Raw genomic sequence first — 13,613 nt, forward strand, 5'->3', positions numbered from 1 at the left:
TTTTTTTTACTTCAGAATAGCTACAGGGTTTTTTTTTTATTATCTTTTGTCTGTGGCCTAACGTGAGTAATGCTAGTTCATGTATCACATAAAGAACATCGAACCATATATGGCATTGACTTCTGAAGAAACACACCTTAGATAATTATTTTTTACCAAGGAAAAAACCATTAAAAATGTCGTCAGTCTTTGATTTGAATCGCTTAAATTACTCACATCAGTTCAAACCTGTTTGCTTTAAGTAGCAGTTCCTTATGAAGTTACCAGCCACTGACAATGTATTGAATTTTTATTTAAACATTTATTTACTCATCAAAGTCAGTTGTTTTTCAACCACTTTACCCAACTTGCTAAAATCATGAAGGCCACCCCTAGCCCTCTTGCGGTATTCGGCTGATAAATTTAACATTTTGCATTTTTTTTAATCGTAGCTTCATCGGAATGGTACGTGTCATGATCTCGGTGCTGTGTCTTTTGTTTTGAATGGACTTTTATGTTGAAGTGTATTCTCTGTTCTCATTGTTTCAGTGTTCTCTTCCTGTTTGCTTTATATCTCTTCTTGTTGTCCTTTTTGTTGTTATAGTTACCGTCATTAGTTGGCAAAAATTCAACCACAATGCAGTAAAAGAGTGGACAGCAAGGAAGGGGTTACATTCTAAAACATCAAGAGTGCAAAACAGACACACCCACCAACACACCCACCAACACACAAACACACACACACACAAAATAACTGGTAGGGCTATAACCATACAGCAAAAATGAGTCAGAAGACTGAAATGAGAGGTTCAGATTAGATCAGATCCAGATGGATTAAAGGGATACTCCACTTTTTTTGGAAATAGGCTCATTTTACAACTCCCCCAGAGTTAAACAGTTGAGTTTTACCGTTTTCAAATCCATTCAGCCGAACTCCGGGTCTGGCAGTACCACTTTTAGCATAGCTTAGCATAGATCATTGAATCGGACAGGACCATTAGCATCTCGCTCAAAAAAAATGACCAAAGAGTTTAGATATTTTTCCTATTTAAAACTTGACTCTTCTGTAGTTACATCGTGTACTAAGACCGACGGAAAATGAATGGTTGCGATTTTCTAGGCTGATATGGCTAGGAACTATACTCTCATTCCTGCGTAATAATCAAGAAACTTTGCTGCCGTACCAATAATGATATGACGTAATGATTAACCCTCTGGGCCCTAAAGGTATAGGGCCCTGAAGAAGTTTTGACATGCCCTGACATTTGTGCTTTTTTCAGTTGCTTAAAAACATATTAATGGTATAAGAAAGTCTTCCAATGGCTTGGAAAAGATGACCACAAGAGAGTAGTATATGTTATGTTATCTCAACAGAGCGCAGTGGACTTGCCTCAGATATTCTTTGATATCAACGTCACATTAAAATACCATGTGATTCAATACTTTTCTGATGGATAACTTTTTTTTTTTATTCGCTCATTCAGTCAAACTGACAGATAAGGAATATTTGTAGCACAGCCTTATTATTCGATATTTGTTTCAGTTCTTTTGAGTGGCAGTTCCCAAAACCAGCACCCATATTTTAAACCGATTGTTCGGAAAAAGGTGGATATTTCAAGTTGTCTCTGTGTCCATATGTTGTTCTCGCCAATTGAAACAAAACTGGCCAACTGAATTCTCTGAGACCAAACTTGTACAGTTCAGTTTTGCTACAGGAATGTTTTGGTTGACATTTGCCCACGGACAGATACAACATAACACTGGATGACATAAAAATGACGGTTTATTGTATTTTGGTAGTCTTTTACAGTCAAACATATCAAACATTTATAAAAATGACCATTTAAAAAAAAAAGTTCTAAACAGCCTTATGCTGCTTTACAATATATTTTATTGACCCCTGAAAAATGTTTCACTGTCGAAACCACTTCCATATTTTCCCACTATGTAGCTATGAGTCCATTTCCGGGAAAGTTGTAACCCACTGCCCATTTCTGGGTACCAAACCAGAGCTGTCAATAGAAAAAGCCCAGCACCGCAACTGTAGTATATATTTCTTTTTTAGCATTTAATTCCTACTATTGCTCAAAGGAAATGTACTTCAGTTATTGAATAGCTAAATACAAATGGTTTGAAATATAATTTTTTTTGTTTTGTTTTTTTGTTACAAATATATGACTCTTTTACATAACATTCATTTCATACACATATGCATTATTGCTTGGAATGTGTGTTTGGTCTTTGTATTTAAATGCACTGCAAATGAAAACCACAAGCTTCTAAACAGGACTTACTAATCAGACTTTTTTCTTTTTTTTTACAACTAAAAGAGGAATGAACAATATTGTAAAAATGCAAACATACTCTGATCTATCCTATAAACACCTTCCCAAAACATGCAATGTAGTTCACCTGATGCCAAAAGTGATTTATTTATCTTTTACAGCTCTGTACATTTCAGGATACTAAAAAACATCTACCCTTCTGGCTTGGCTGATTTCTGCATTTAATAGGTGGTTCCTGTACATCTGCTCATTACTAAAATAGCTTTGAGCTGATTTGCATAAATTGCACTGGAATGGCCTCAGGGCAACCAGAACTGCATAGTATTGGCAAATAATAGTCTCTACAGAACACACACACTGAATCCATACATGCAGTAACATGTCACAAATATGCAACAAAAGAAGGGGGGAAAAATTCATGTATAATGCACAACAAATACAAAGAAGTAAACTCAAGGGCATTAAAACCAGTTTTTCAAGCATTAATTTGCATATTCTCCATGACCTAACATGTTGACAACATGATACTCTAATGATTGGCATGCATGAGCTAAAAATTGCTTTTCTAAACCCTCGAACACTTTTACAACTGTACACGCACTGTATGAGTGTTGCATTGTTACTTGATACTTTGTGTTGTTATAACCTTTCTCTCCTGGACAACAACTTTATGCGACGATGGATTTTGGTTAATCTGGACAGATGACCCACCGATTCCAGCGTTACCAATAATGGACTCTGTGGTGGACACCATGCCCCTTTGAAGACCCCCCTGGACCATACCTGATCCCCCTTTATTCTCCATATAATAGACATTTTGAGATCCACCATGAGTGGAAACACCTCTTTTGAGGGACCCCTGAATCACTTGGCCCCCTTGTCCTTCCACGACCATCAGGCCCTGAGATCCAGCAAGTGTCCCCTGAAGGACTTGACCGCTTGAGGCTCCCCCATCCACCAAAAACAATTGTGATCCAGACATATTACTTGTGTGCAGCATTCCGGTGTTGAGAGCCTGAGCAGAACCACCCCTGTCCAAAAGCACCATTCTCTCACCACGATTCAGGGTATTCGCCGCTATGTTGGTGCCCTGGACTACAACCCCCTCGGCTACTGGGCCGCTGTTCAGCACGTACATGTTCTGTCCGACTCCCATGGTGGGCCTTTCAGTGAGCATTACAGTGCTGGGCTGTTGCTCGACCATGTAGTACATTTGCTGCGGTTGCACCATGTACGTTGGAGGCGGCTGGACACTCGTAATCACTGTGGGCCGGTTGTCTGTGACAAGCACGTTCTCCACACGACGAGATGGTGTCGCAGCCATGTTGGAAGTTATATTCATTGAATTTGTAGATAGATCTCTGTTAGTGGCTATATTCCCTGTATTTATAACATTGGTTGTTGTAGATACCACCTCGGTACGGTCCACGACGGGTTTTGGAGCGGGAGGAAGAGGAGCGGGGACCTCAGTCTTTCTACCTCCGCATATTTCAGCGAGTGTGGTGAACTTTGGCCCCAGGTCATTCAGAAACTCTAGGTCATTGTTATCTTCGAGCATGCTGCAGCAGCCGACAGAGCCAACAGGGGAGCCCTTCCCCTCATAACCATACACCATGGGTTCATTCTTAGCAAATCCATCCTCCAATCCTCGGCTTTTCTGTAACACGCATAGAACAATACATATATGTGATCTACATAGATAGATTAGACAGACAGACAGACAGACAGATAGATAGATAGATAGATAGATAGATAAATAGATAGAAAGAAAAACAGGTAGATTGATTGTTTATATACACATTATCCAGTAGGTATATATTACCTGTGAATAGTATTCACCCAGGAACGTTTCTGACACGGCCATTTCATCAAAATCTCCAGCCATTTCTCTATTAATAAGGGTCTCATTTCTCCTAATCGAGTCCATATAGCCCATGCCCATACCCATTTCATTGTAGCCACGACCACCAGATATAGAATTGGAATCCAGGTAGCCTACTGCTGTTCCTCGACCACCTGAAAACTGCATACCACCCACACCTTTGGATTTAAAACCAATCATCGGACCATCAATATTGTCAGGTAGCGGAACATCCTGTCAGAGACAAAATGGTTTGATTTATTTAGCTTTATGACAAAAATAACATCTCAATCCTGATAACAAATCACACCTGTTATGTAATTCAATAAGATGTTCAAATTTCTTACCCTGTCCTCTCCCTGGCCCTCAGTATGGTAAGAGATGAGATGCTCTTTAGTGTCATAGGGCATGTCTGTAAAACCTCCTGCCATCCCTGCAGCTCCACACTGACAGAGCAGCAACAGGAGTGGGATGACTGTAACAGAGGAGAAATACAGCATTTATTTCAGCACCATAATAACTATAAATCATAATCTCTCTGTGAACTTGGTTACTTACGCAATAATGCAAGCAAACCAAGGAAGAGCAGGCCAATTCCAGCAGCTCCAAACTTTGCCCCCTTCTTAAGCATTCCTGTTCCAGTTCGGTCACAAGCCCCCTGGGTTGTACAGGTACACACTTCCACCACTATTTTCTGAGGTTCTGGACATCCAAACCCCTGTTGGTCCTTAACATCCACCGTCAGCTCATGTTCTCCCGGCCACAGCTTTTCATGGGTCCTGAAGATGGAAGTGGTATCTGATGAGGAGAAGAACAGCAGATCTCAAACACAGAGTCAGTAATAACATCCCGATTAATAGACCTCTGACAAGTACTTAATATGTTTGACTTCTTACAACAAAAAATACCTAAAACAGTTTAGACTATTTGTTAGAAATAGTTAAATACCTAAACAACATTTAGACAAAGACCCAACAGTGACACTAGATAGATAGATAGATAGATAGATAGATAGATAGATAGATAGATAGATAGATAGATAGATAGATAGATAGATAGATAGATAGATGGTGTGTACCATTTAAATGCTCGATTGACCATTTCCCCTTAGTTCCTTCTGGGACAATACTGAAGGTGAATGGAGCTCCATTGGGTGGTGCATCCTCATCCACTGCAGTGACTATGACCGCGTCCTTTTCAGTACAAAGTGTCTGGACTTTGCTTGTCAAAGTGGGGCAGTGGTCATTAAAATCCTCTACCTGGATGGCAATGGTACCTGTTGCCGTCTTAGAAGGCAAGTCTATAAGAGACAAAAAAAAAAAAAAAACATCTTTTAAAAACAATTATATTTTATATTCATATTTTATATAGACATTATAAAAATAAGATACATCATAATAAACAAATATAAATAACTGTTGTCGAGAAAGAACAACTGTTGTCTGTTTTAAAAAAGGACAAAACATTTAAAAAGAAAGAAAAATATAGCAAAAAAAATTAATTGCTATATTAAATGAAATATAAAGTAATGTTAATTGGTATTTTACAATATAACTTGCAGATGGTTACAGTCCTTCCAAACATCACTGACTCAGTAACTATTGCTGATAAATGTGAAGATGCCGCCATCTTCAGGACATGTTATGTATTTGCAATATCATGTGGTCATTATATTAAACAATATGCCACACTGGAAGTGTGATTTGTCAACAAGTTATTGAAGTATACTATCATATATTTTTGCAACATCTGGCAACAGTTCAAAAATACTTTTTTAAAAATAAATACTAAAACATTAGAACAGCTGGCAAATCCACATCCTTATAAAACAAAAAAGATTAAAAAGTTGTCTCTTTTCCCTGGAACTTGCCTTTAGTTACGCAGTAAATGGTGCCGTAGTAGGTGCCGTTAACTAGATACTTGGACTCGCGGTCAGGAGCCTTGTTCATTCGAATGGCCCCTGTAGTCTCATCGATGCTCAGCCAGTTATCTGGGTCAGATGCTTTAATATACCTATAGGAAAAGTGAACATAGTTCAGGCTCATTTATCATTGATTTAAATGCTGATTTCTCTTCATTTTTGATAAAACTGTTTTGATGTAAACGTACTTTACGTTGGTAGCTTCCTTTCCTGTGTCTGTATCAATAGCCGGGTACCTTGCGATGACCTCTTTGCTGTCAAAAGTCTTGCCTTCTGAGATGGGGATGGCTTTTGTTCGGGGCAAAAACTTGGGTCCTTCCGGCTGGTTTTTCACATTTATCTTCACGTTGTGGAGCTTACCGCCTGACGATGACCATGAACTGCTACCTCCACTTCCACTGCCACTGCCACCACCACTGCTGCTGCTGCCACCACCTCCACCAAAACTACCACCACCACCACCACCTCCTCCTCCTCCTCCTCCTCCTCCTCCTCCTCCTCCTGCACCTGCACCACTGCCCCCAAAGTTGACATTTATTCCTTGGTCTGCTCCAGTTACAGAGGGGTGGAACGGAGCTTTGTTGACTACACCGATGCCAAGGTTCAGGTCTTTGACGTCCTCATAATCAACAGCCTGCAGGGAAAATGGACATAAAATTCTTTCTTCAGGCAAAGGGGTGAGAGTATAATCTGCTTTAGAACTTTTCAATGCTAGCGTGTACGAGTTAGCATGCAATAATGCTAGCTTGCTAGCATTAAGTGCTAAATAACTAGCAATGTTAAAAGTACCAGTACTTTTAAAAAGGTAACAATACTAGTCTTTCTTCTGTATTGATAATACCAATTACTGACTCAATGTCGGACTATTTTTTAATCTTTTGCAAAATGTTCATCTTTGCAATGTATTAATGTAAACAGTCCATTATGTGTAAAAAAAAAAAAAACAGAGTACACTACTATTCAAAAGTCTGGGATCAGTAATATATTTTTGAAAGAAGTTTATGCTTTTATTCAGCAAGGACGCATAATTGATCAAAGGTAACATTTATAAATGTTACAAAATATGAATATTTTAAATAAATGCTGCTCTTTTTAACTTTCTTTCATTAAATAATCCAATATATATATATACAATTTCCACAAAAATATTAATCAGCACAACTGTTTCCAACATTGGTAATAATAAGAAATGTTTCTTGAGCAGTAAATTAGCATATTAGGATGATTTCTGAAGAGCCATGTGGTACTGAAGAGTGGAGTATGAATGGAGCTGAAAATGCAGCTTTACATCACAGGAATAAATTACATTGCAAAACAATTATTTTTAAATTGTAATAATATTTCACAAAATTACAGTTTGTAATGTATTTTTTTTTAAAAGCAGCCCTGATGAGACTTCAAAAAACATTAAAAGATCTTACTGACCCAAAAGGTTAATCGTAGTGTATGTCAAAATTTTGGATCTGTGTATTGGGTCTTGCAGTGTAAATGCAGCCTGATGTCTATTATGTCAAGACTATTAATTAAACAACAATAGTGAAATGAAATAGAGCAACTGGCCTTACTTTATTTTTTACTGTTTGTTGTTTCAATTTGTTAATATTCAATTTGTGAATAGCAAATGAGTTTTTCATGTGGTATTGAAATTGGCATTGAGAATTTAACCAACATTGCTATGAATACTGACATTTTGGTATCATGACAAACCTACTAGAAAAAAAAAAAAAAACACTGCACACCTTGTCAAGCATCAGGACTGCCTCATTGGTCTTTTGGTCCGTTTTAATGCTGAAGTATCCAGCCTCATTGCCTGATATAATTTGGCAATTGGCCACCCAGTTGTCTGTGCCCTCGAGATCCAGGTCACTTGCTTTGAATCTCATCACCTCCACGTTCTCTGTATTTTCCTCGATACTGCCCTCAGTCTATGTAGAGTGAAAAAAACGTAAGTTGCAAGCACTACAACAACATGTTAAAACCTTGTGGATGTTAAGAACGTGTAGATATTTTCTTACTGGGCCTTGCAATGTAGGCACATTATCATTGACATCATTGATCTTGACGGTGACTGTCCCTGTGGCGGCATTGCCGCCTGCGGCACCATTCAGATCAGATGCTTTGACAAGCAGGACATACTGATCAATAGTCTAAAGAGAGAGACAATGTGTAAATAAACAGATGGAATCATTTACAACACTGATCAACAAAACCAGTCATAGTGTCGACATTCATCACTTAAAAATGGAAACAATAACAGGCCACCTGGGGTGGAACATTTGGCACTGACACAAAGAAGCTCATAACTGCTGTCAATGAAGAAGTGCCAGCGCAAACACATGGAGTCTGTGTGTTACATCATGTGACATGTTGGATATCATACACATTCGATGCAGTGATCGTCACCACTCACCTCTCTATCCAGGTTAGCATTGTTAACACGGACTGTCCCATCATCGTCAACTCTGAACATCATCTGCCCACCTGGTTGCTGCTCAACAATTTCATACTTGATTTGAGAGTTTACGTTTCCTGGCTCATCAGCATCAGAGCAATTGATCTTCATCACTGCTGTCCCTGTGTCCAAGATAAATAAAAAGGAAATATCTTTTAGTTTAAAGCATGTGGCAAGGTCTTAGAAATGTGCTCTTTGTATTCATTTTGGTTTCATTTTTTTGTACTGTATAAACATCATGTAGTCAAAATATCAAGTAAAAAAATTCAATATATTTTAAAAAGGGAAATATATAATAAAAAAAATTGTGAAAATTTTCTTATATTATTATTCTAAAATATTATTTCATAAACATCATTACTTCTTTGGGGAGTTGCACCACATTACATTTTACAACCTGAACACACCTTATATTAACAAGCAGTGAAGCCTTTTTGTTTTTCTATGGACTTAAAATGAATTACAATAAATAAACGAAAATCCCTTTATGAATAATTTGCATTTTAAATTAATAGAGTTATTGACTCCCTTGCAGAGTTTGATAATTATCATAATCAGTGTTTGAAATTTATTCAGAACTTCTATTAGTCAAAACAAAATGATCAGAGATAAACCAGATTATCAATGTCACAGCTTAGATTTAAATATACCCTATTTATTATTAAATCTGATTCTGAATCATTGTATTGCTTTCAGCTTTATGACAGTCAATCACTGTTCGCAGATATCATTCAAATAAAAAAACAGAAATAAAGACAGAACTCTCTGTGACTTCTTTTACAATTGCCTTGAGTTTACCTGCACGTAGCTATAAAGACGCTAGGGCGCTATTTGCCTAAAAGTCTTGAACATGCGGCAATAATGAGAATGGGTTAGAAAAAGTGTCCTCTTGATTGTCTCCTAGGGCTCCAGTGGAGCAAACCAGATGGGAAACACCGTGCCATGGACATGCATATGGCCAAAGAAAACAATGTGTTCAACTTTTAAAGACGTGGCACTGTGCGGCGTTTCCCTCTTTACACGTTGTTTTGCTAATTTTTGAGGATCCTTAGAGGGGAAGGGCTCGGATAGCGATGCCGTGCAAAGTGATAGAACATAATTTATTAACCATAACCCATCCAACTGGCTAGTGTGTTGATATGTATGATAGTTGATATGTTGATAATGTTGAATATATTATTTCAGACCCTGATCATAATCACTGTTATGTTTATTGTATAAATAAAGTCACATTTCTTTTCAGCTGGAACAACTGCAGGCCACATACCTACTGCACTGAGTTCGTCTACAGCCCCTGGATTCATCCGATCAAAAACAGGGGGATTATCATTCTGATCCTTCACTTTTATTCGTAGTCCAATGTCATTCTCTGCAATTTCGCCATTTGTGAATTTAGCAATCCCTTTAAGCTATGGAGGTGAAGACATGCATTTCAAGATCACTAACTCTTATCAATAAGAATAGGTATTAAAGCCAACTTTATCATCATGGTCATGTCACTTACATTGTATTGTGCAATGGACTCTCTGTCAAGGATTCCCGTTACTCTTACATATCCTGTTTCAGGATTCACCACAAATAAATTGTACGGAGCCTCGTCTGCACCGATGCCCCTTAGTTCGTACCTCAAATTTTTCATTTGGGGGTCTTCCTTGTCTGAGCGAATCTAGATAAATTAGAAATGTATCTTTTAAAACAAAAAACAACCAAGCCCACAGTGTACTGACACATTGAAATGAAGCATTGCAAATATCAAATGCCTAAGATATTGTTGCAATGTATATCACACATGTGATGTGGTGACTTTATTGTTGTAATCTTGGCTTTATTTCTCACATAATAGTCATTTCTTATATTTGTGATGTAATTTATTATCATTTGGACATTACATCTCACAAATAATGATACTGCAGACGTCCATTTTATTAGCTGCTAAAATTGTAATTCTCTGTGTAATTTTTATGCATAACATGAATTTGAATTGCAAATAGATGAGATAAGAAAATATCTTATTTTTCTTGGTGAAAAAGCTGGTGCCTTGTGATTTATTTCTTGGTGATACTTTACAATGAGATCCCATTCGTTGTAAATGCATTAACTAACAATGAGCAAAACATTTGACGTTAGTAAAAAATAAAAATAAAATAAAAAATGCAATTGTTCATTGTTAGTTGGTACATTAAATAATACAATAAGGTTCCTTTAGTTAACATTAGTTAATGCATTTACAATGAGCTTTCATTTGTTACAGTTTTTATTCATATTTGTTAACGTTAGTTCACAAAAATACAACTGTCCATTATTTGTTCATGCTAGCTCAGGGCCATTAAATAATATTAACAGAACGTATTAGTAAATGTTGAAATAAACATTAACTAAGATTCATAAATGCTTTAGAAGTAGTTTTCATCGTCATGTTAACTAATTAATTAACTAATAATGTAATGTTTATGCAAGCATATATGACAGCAGACAAAGGCTCACTCACTTTTGCAATGAATTCTCTCTTGGTGTAATCAGTATTCTCATCTAAGACTTGGGGAGGGACGATCCATTCTCTCTTCTGCCTGTGGAGGGCTCCAGAGTGTTGGAATCTGGCTTCAGCCTCAAACACATACTGCGGGAAAGCAAAACTGCACAATAACTATTTATGAAAGCTGATTTTCTTCTGCCAACTTTTTCAGTTTTTTTTTTCCACACACAACTGGAAAGGAGACAGGGAGTTGTTTTTTAATATTTGTTACCCTTCCTGGTAAGAACGATCTCATTCGAAGGATTTGTAAATGATTCATTACAAATGAGTTGTTATAAATGATCGAAACTATGTTGTTGCAACTTGCATGCATGCATAGTTTGACACTACAGGAAAACTTAACCACAATATAACTAATATGAAATTCGTATGAAATGGTTTGACAGTAATATAAACCTCAAAAGATTTGCAACTGCAGAAAAAGCATTGCACAGAAGTCATTACTTCAACCCACCTCAGTAGACTTCTAATTAAGAAAGATAAGATGAAGAAAAACTTGGCAAAAGCAAAATACATTCCATTTAATTCAAGATCACCTTAATCAGACCACACACAACTAAGATAAAGCATGTGCACACACATTTAAATGAATATTTTGATACAATGCACTGATTGTGTACATGTATACATGTTTTTAGATTGTACTTGTATTATGAGACCAAATACAAATACAAATATTATTGTGACCAAAACCCACAATCCTATCCATATTACTCTCACAAATATAAGATGTAATGTCTTACTAAGGGTTTTTCTTTCATTTCACTGTGCATTTCTGCATTGTACTGTACAAAGATTCAGTAGTTACTACAAGTGTTCCCTGCTACAAGTGTTTATTGTGATACATGGAGACACCACATTTTGTGTAATAATGATATAAGGATTAGGCTAAGTTGTTAAACATAGAGCCAAGGCATTCATAATCATATGAATGAGTAGAACCTGTACATTTGCTACATAAATTCAAGGTGCAAAACACTACAATTAACAGTATGCTTTTGAGTTTTGTGATTTTAACCCAAGAGAGAGATGTTTTACACCACTTTAGAAGCGCTTTCTCTCTTACACAATTGATAAAAGCCGTAAAATAATCAAGTGTAACACATTCTAGATAAAACTTTTTTTTTTTTTTATGCACTCATTTAGTCATCATTTTACTCAACTGTTGTTCAATGAAATGAACTCATTTTCATAAGAATTTCAGTAAATCTTATTGAGAAATTACAAAACATTAAGGTGCCAGAGGGAGGGGATTTTAACACTCCTGAAATTGAAAGGGTGATATATCCCTTGCAGATCCAGCTTGACTGCTGTAGTCTGTCTGTCTCTATACCAGACAGAGCCTGTTCTGAAATGCCCTTTACAAAAATACACAATGGTAAATAGTGGAGGTTTCCGTCATTTAAGTTTCCAGCAAAACACTACAGTTGCCATTATGGTGACGACTAATGTAAAAACATAATAAGTAGCCTAAGTTGGGGATCTCCACAACAATGTAGAAAAATCTAAATCTCTCTTATTTTATTAAAAATGTAGGCTATTTACTGATTGACACTTACGATGGTGCCTAATGTCATATCACAAAAAATTCAAGACACTTAAGGTTTAATTTAATAAACTTAAATTGTTGCCTTAGTTAGTAAAATCAAAGGCTAAAATTAAAGTTCACTTTATTTTATTGACCGCTTTGAATAATACCACTTATAGATGAAACTACACTGAAAAAAAAAATGATTCGTTGAATTTACTAAAATAAATTATCATAAGTGGTTGCACACAATTGATTTTAGCTACATTTAAACATGCATTAAGTTGAACTAAAATGTATTAAGTTCAACTTAATGTATTTGTTTAAATGTAGCTAAAATCAATTGTGTGCAACCACTTACCATAATTTTTTTTAGTAAATTCAACTATCGTTTTTTTTTTTTTTCAGTGTAGATGTTATGACAACATTTAGTTGCCATGGTAAATTTCTGTAAAGGGGTGGACAATTGAGTCGATTCCCCTCCGGCATTTTAAGAGTTAAAAGAGAGACACGAGCTCAATAAGAGACTTTTTCACATTGACTTTATGTGGTTGCTTTACATATCGAAGGTATACTATAAACAAACAGGCTACCAAACAAATAGCCTAAACAAAACCAGTTTCAGTTGTATGAGAGACGCACAGTCTACGATTGTTTCGGTTTACAAAACGACACTTTCCAAATGGAGAAAGAATAAAGTTGAGTAGCCTCTGTTAACGTGCTTATCTGTTGATAGATATTTAAAAACACGACAAACTTACCGATAATCCAAAACAAAAGAGAAAAGCGACAGCAGGCGATATACGCCGGGCCATGGCAGGAGGAACACACGGTATTTCCTGATCACCTGAGATCCACTGCTGTCAGCTGCTGCTTAAGGGAAAGTTTTAATATCCCGCTGAGGCAGATGTGCGTCCTGATGCTGTTTGATGAACGAGAATGCGAATGAGGTCGATCCGAGGCGCTTTAGATAAAATCCTTATTCAAACTTTCTCCCACACCCTCACCTTGCGGGTTAAAAGGAGGACCTAACGTCACAAAGATGGGTGTGTTT

The 13,613-nt window shown here is 36.8% G+C and overlaps 2 protein-coding genes across 2 annotated transcripts in view; both read right to left on the reverse strand.

Annotated features, from left to right (window-relative positions):
- The window catches only part of mep1ba (meprin A subunit beta a), a 507,054-nt gene that overhangs the window by 214,928 nt on the left and 278,513 nt on the right, over positions 1-13,613 (reverse strand). The gene's annotated exons all lie outside the window — the stretch shown is intronic.
- On the reverse strand, positions 1,745-13,552 carry dsg2.1 (desmoglein 2, tandem duplicate 1). Its single transcript, XM_084432513.1, has 14 exons — positions 13,321-13,552; positions 10,987-11,115; positions 10,003-10,164; positions 9,766-9,907; positions 8,457-8,620; positions 8,062-8,193; positions 7,786-7,971; positions 6,235-6,680; positions 5,996-6,138; positions 5,204-5,425; positions 4,684-4,923; positions 4,473-4,600; positions 4,087-4,359; positions 1,745-3,921 (listed from the first exon to the last, which is right to left on the reverse strand). Exons 1-14 carry the CDS (start codon positions 13,372-13,374, stop codon positions 2,884-2,886), a joined length of 3,459 nt encoding a protein of 1,152 aa, XP_084288639.1. The 5' UTR covers positions 13,375-13,552; the 3' UTR covers positions 1,745-2,883.

Source organism: Rutilus rutilus (genome assembly GCF_951802725.1).
Source record: "Rutilus rutilus genome assembly, chromosome: 15".
In the NCBI taxonomy this organism is placed as follows: Eukaryota; Metazoa; Chordata; class Actinopteri; order Cypriniformes; family Leuciscidae; genus Rutilus; species Rutilus rutilus.

What these genes read in the sequence shown, in the direction of transcription:
- dsg2.1 (XM_084432513.1), bottom strand. Translation starts at nt 13,374, where the DNA reads ATGGCCCGGCGTATATCGCCTGCTGTCGCTTTTCTCTTTTGTTTTGGA. An exon ending in AGAGAGAATTCATTGCAAAA is followed by an intron (nt 10,165 to 10,986) that starts GTGAGTGAGCCT and finishes TAATTTATCTAG; the next exon opens with ATTCGCTCAGACAAGGAAGA. An exon ending in CATTTACTGCGTAACTAAAG is followed by an intron (nt 5,426 to 5,995) that starts GCAAGTTCCAGG and finishes TGTCTCTTATAG; the next exon opens with ACTTGCCTTCTAAGACGGCA.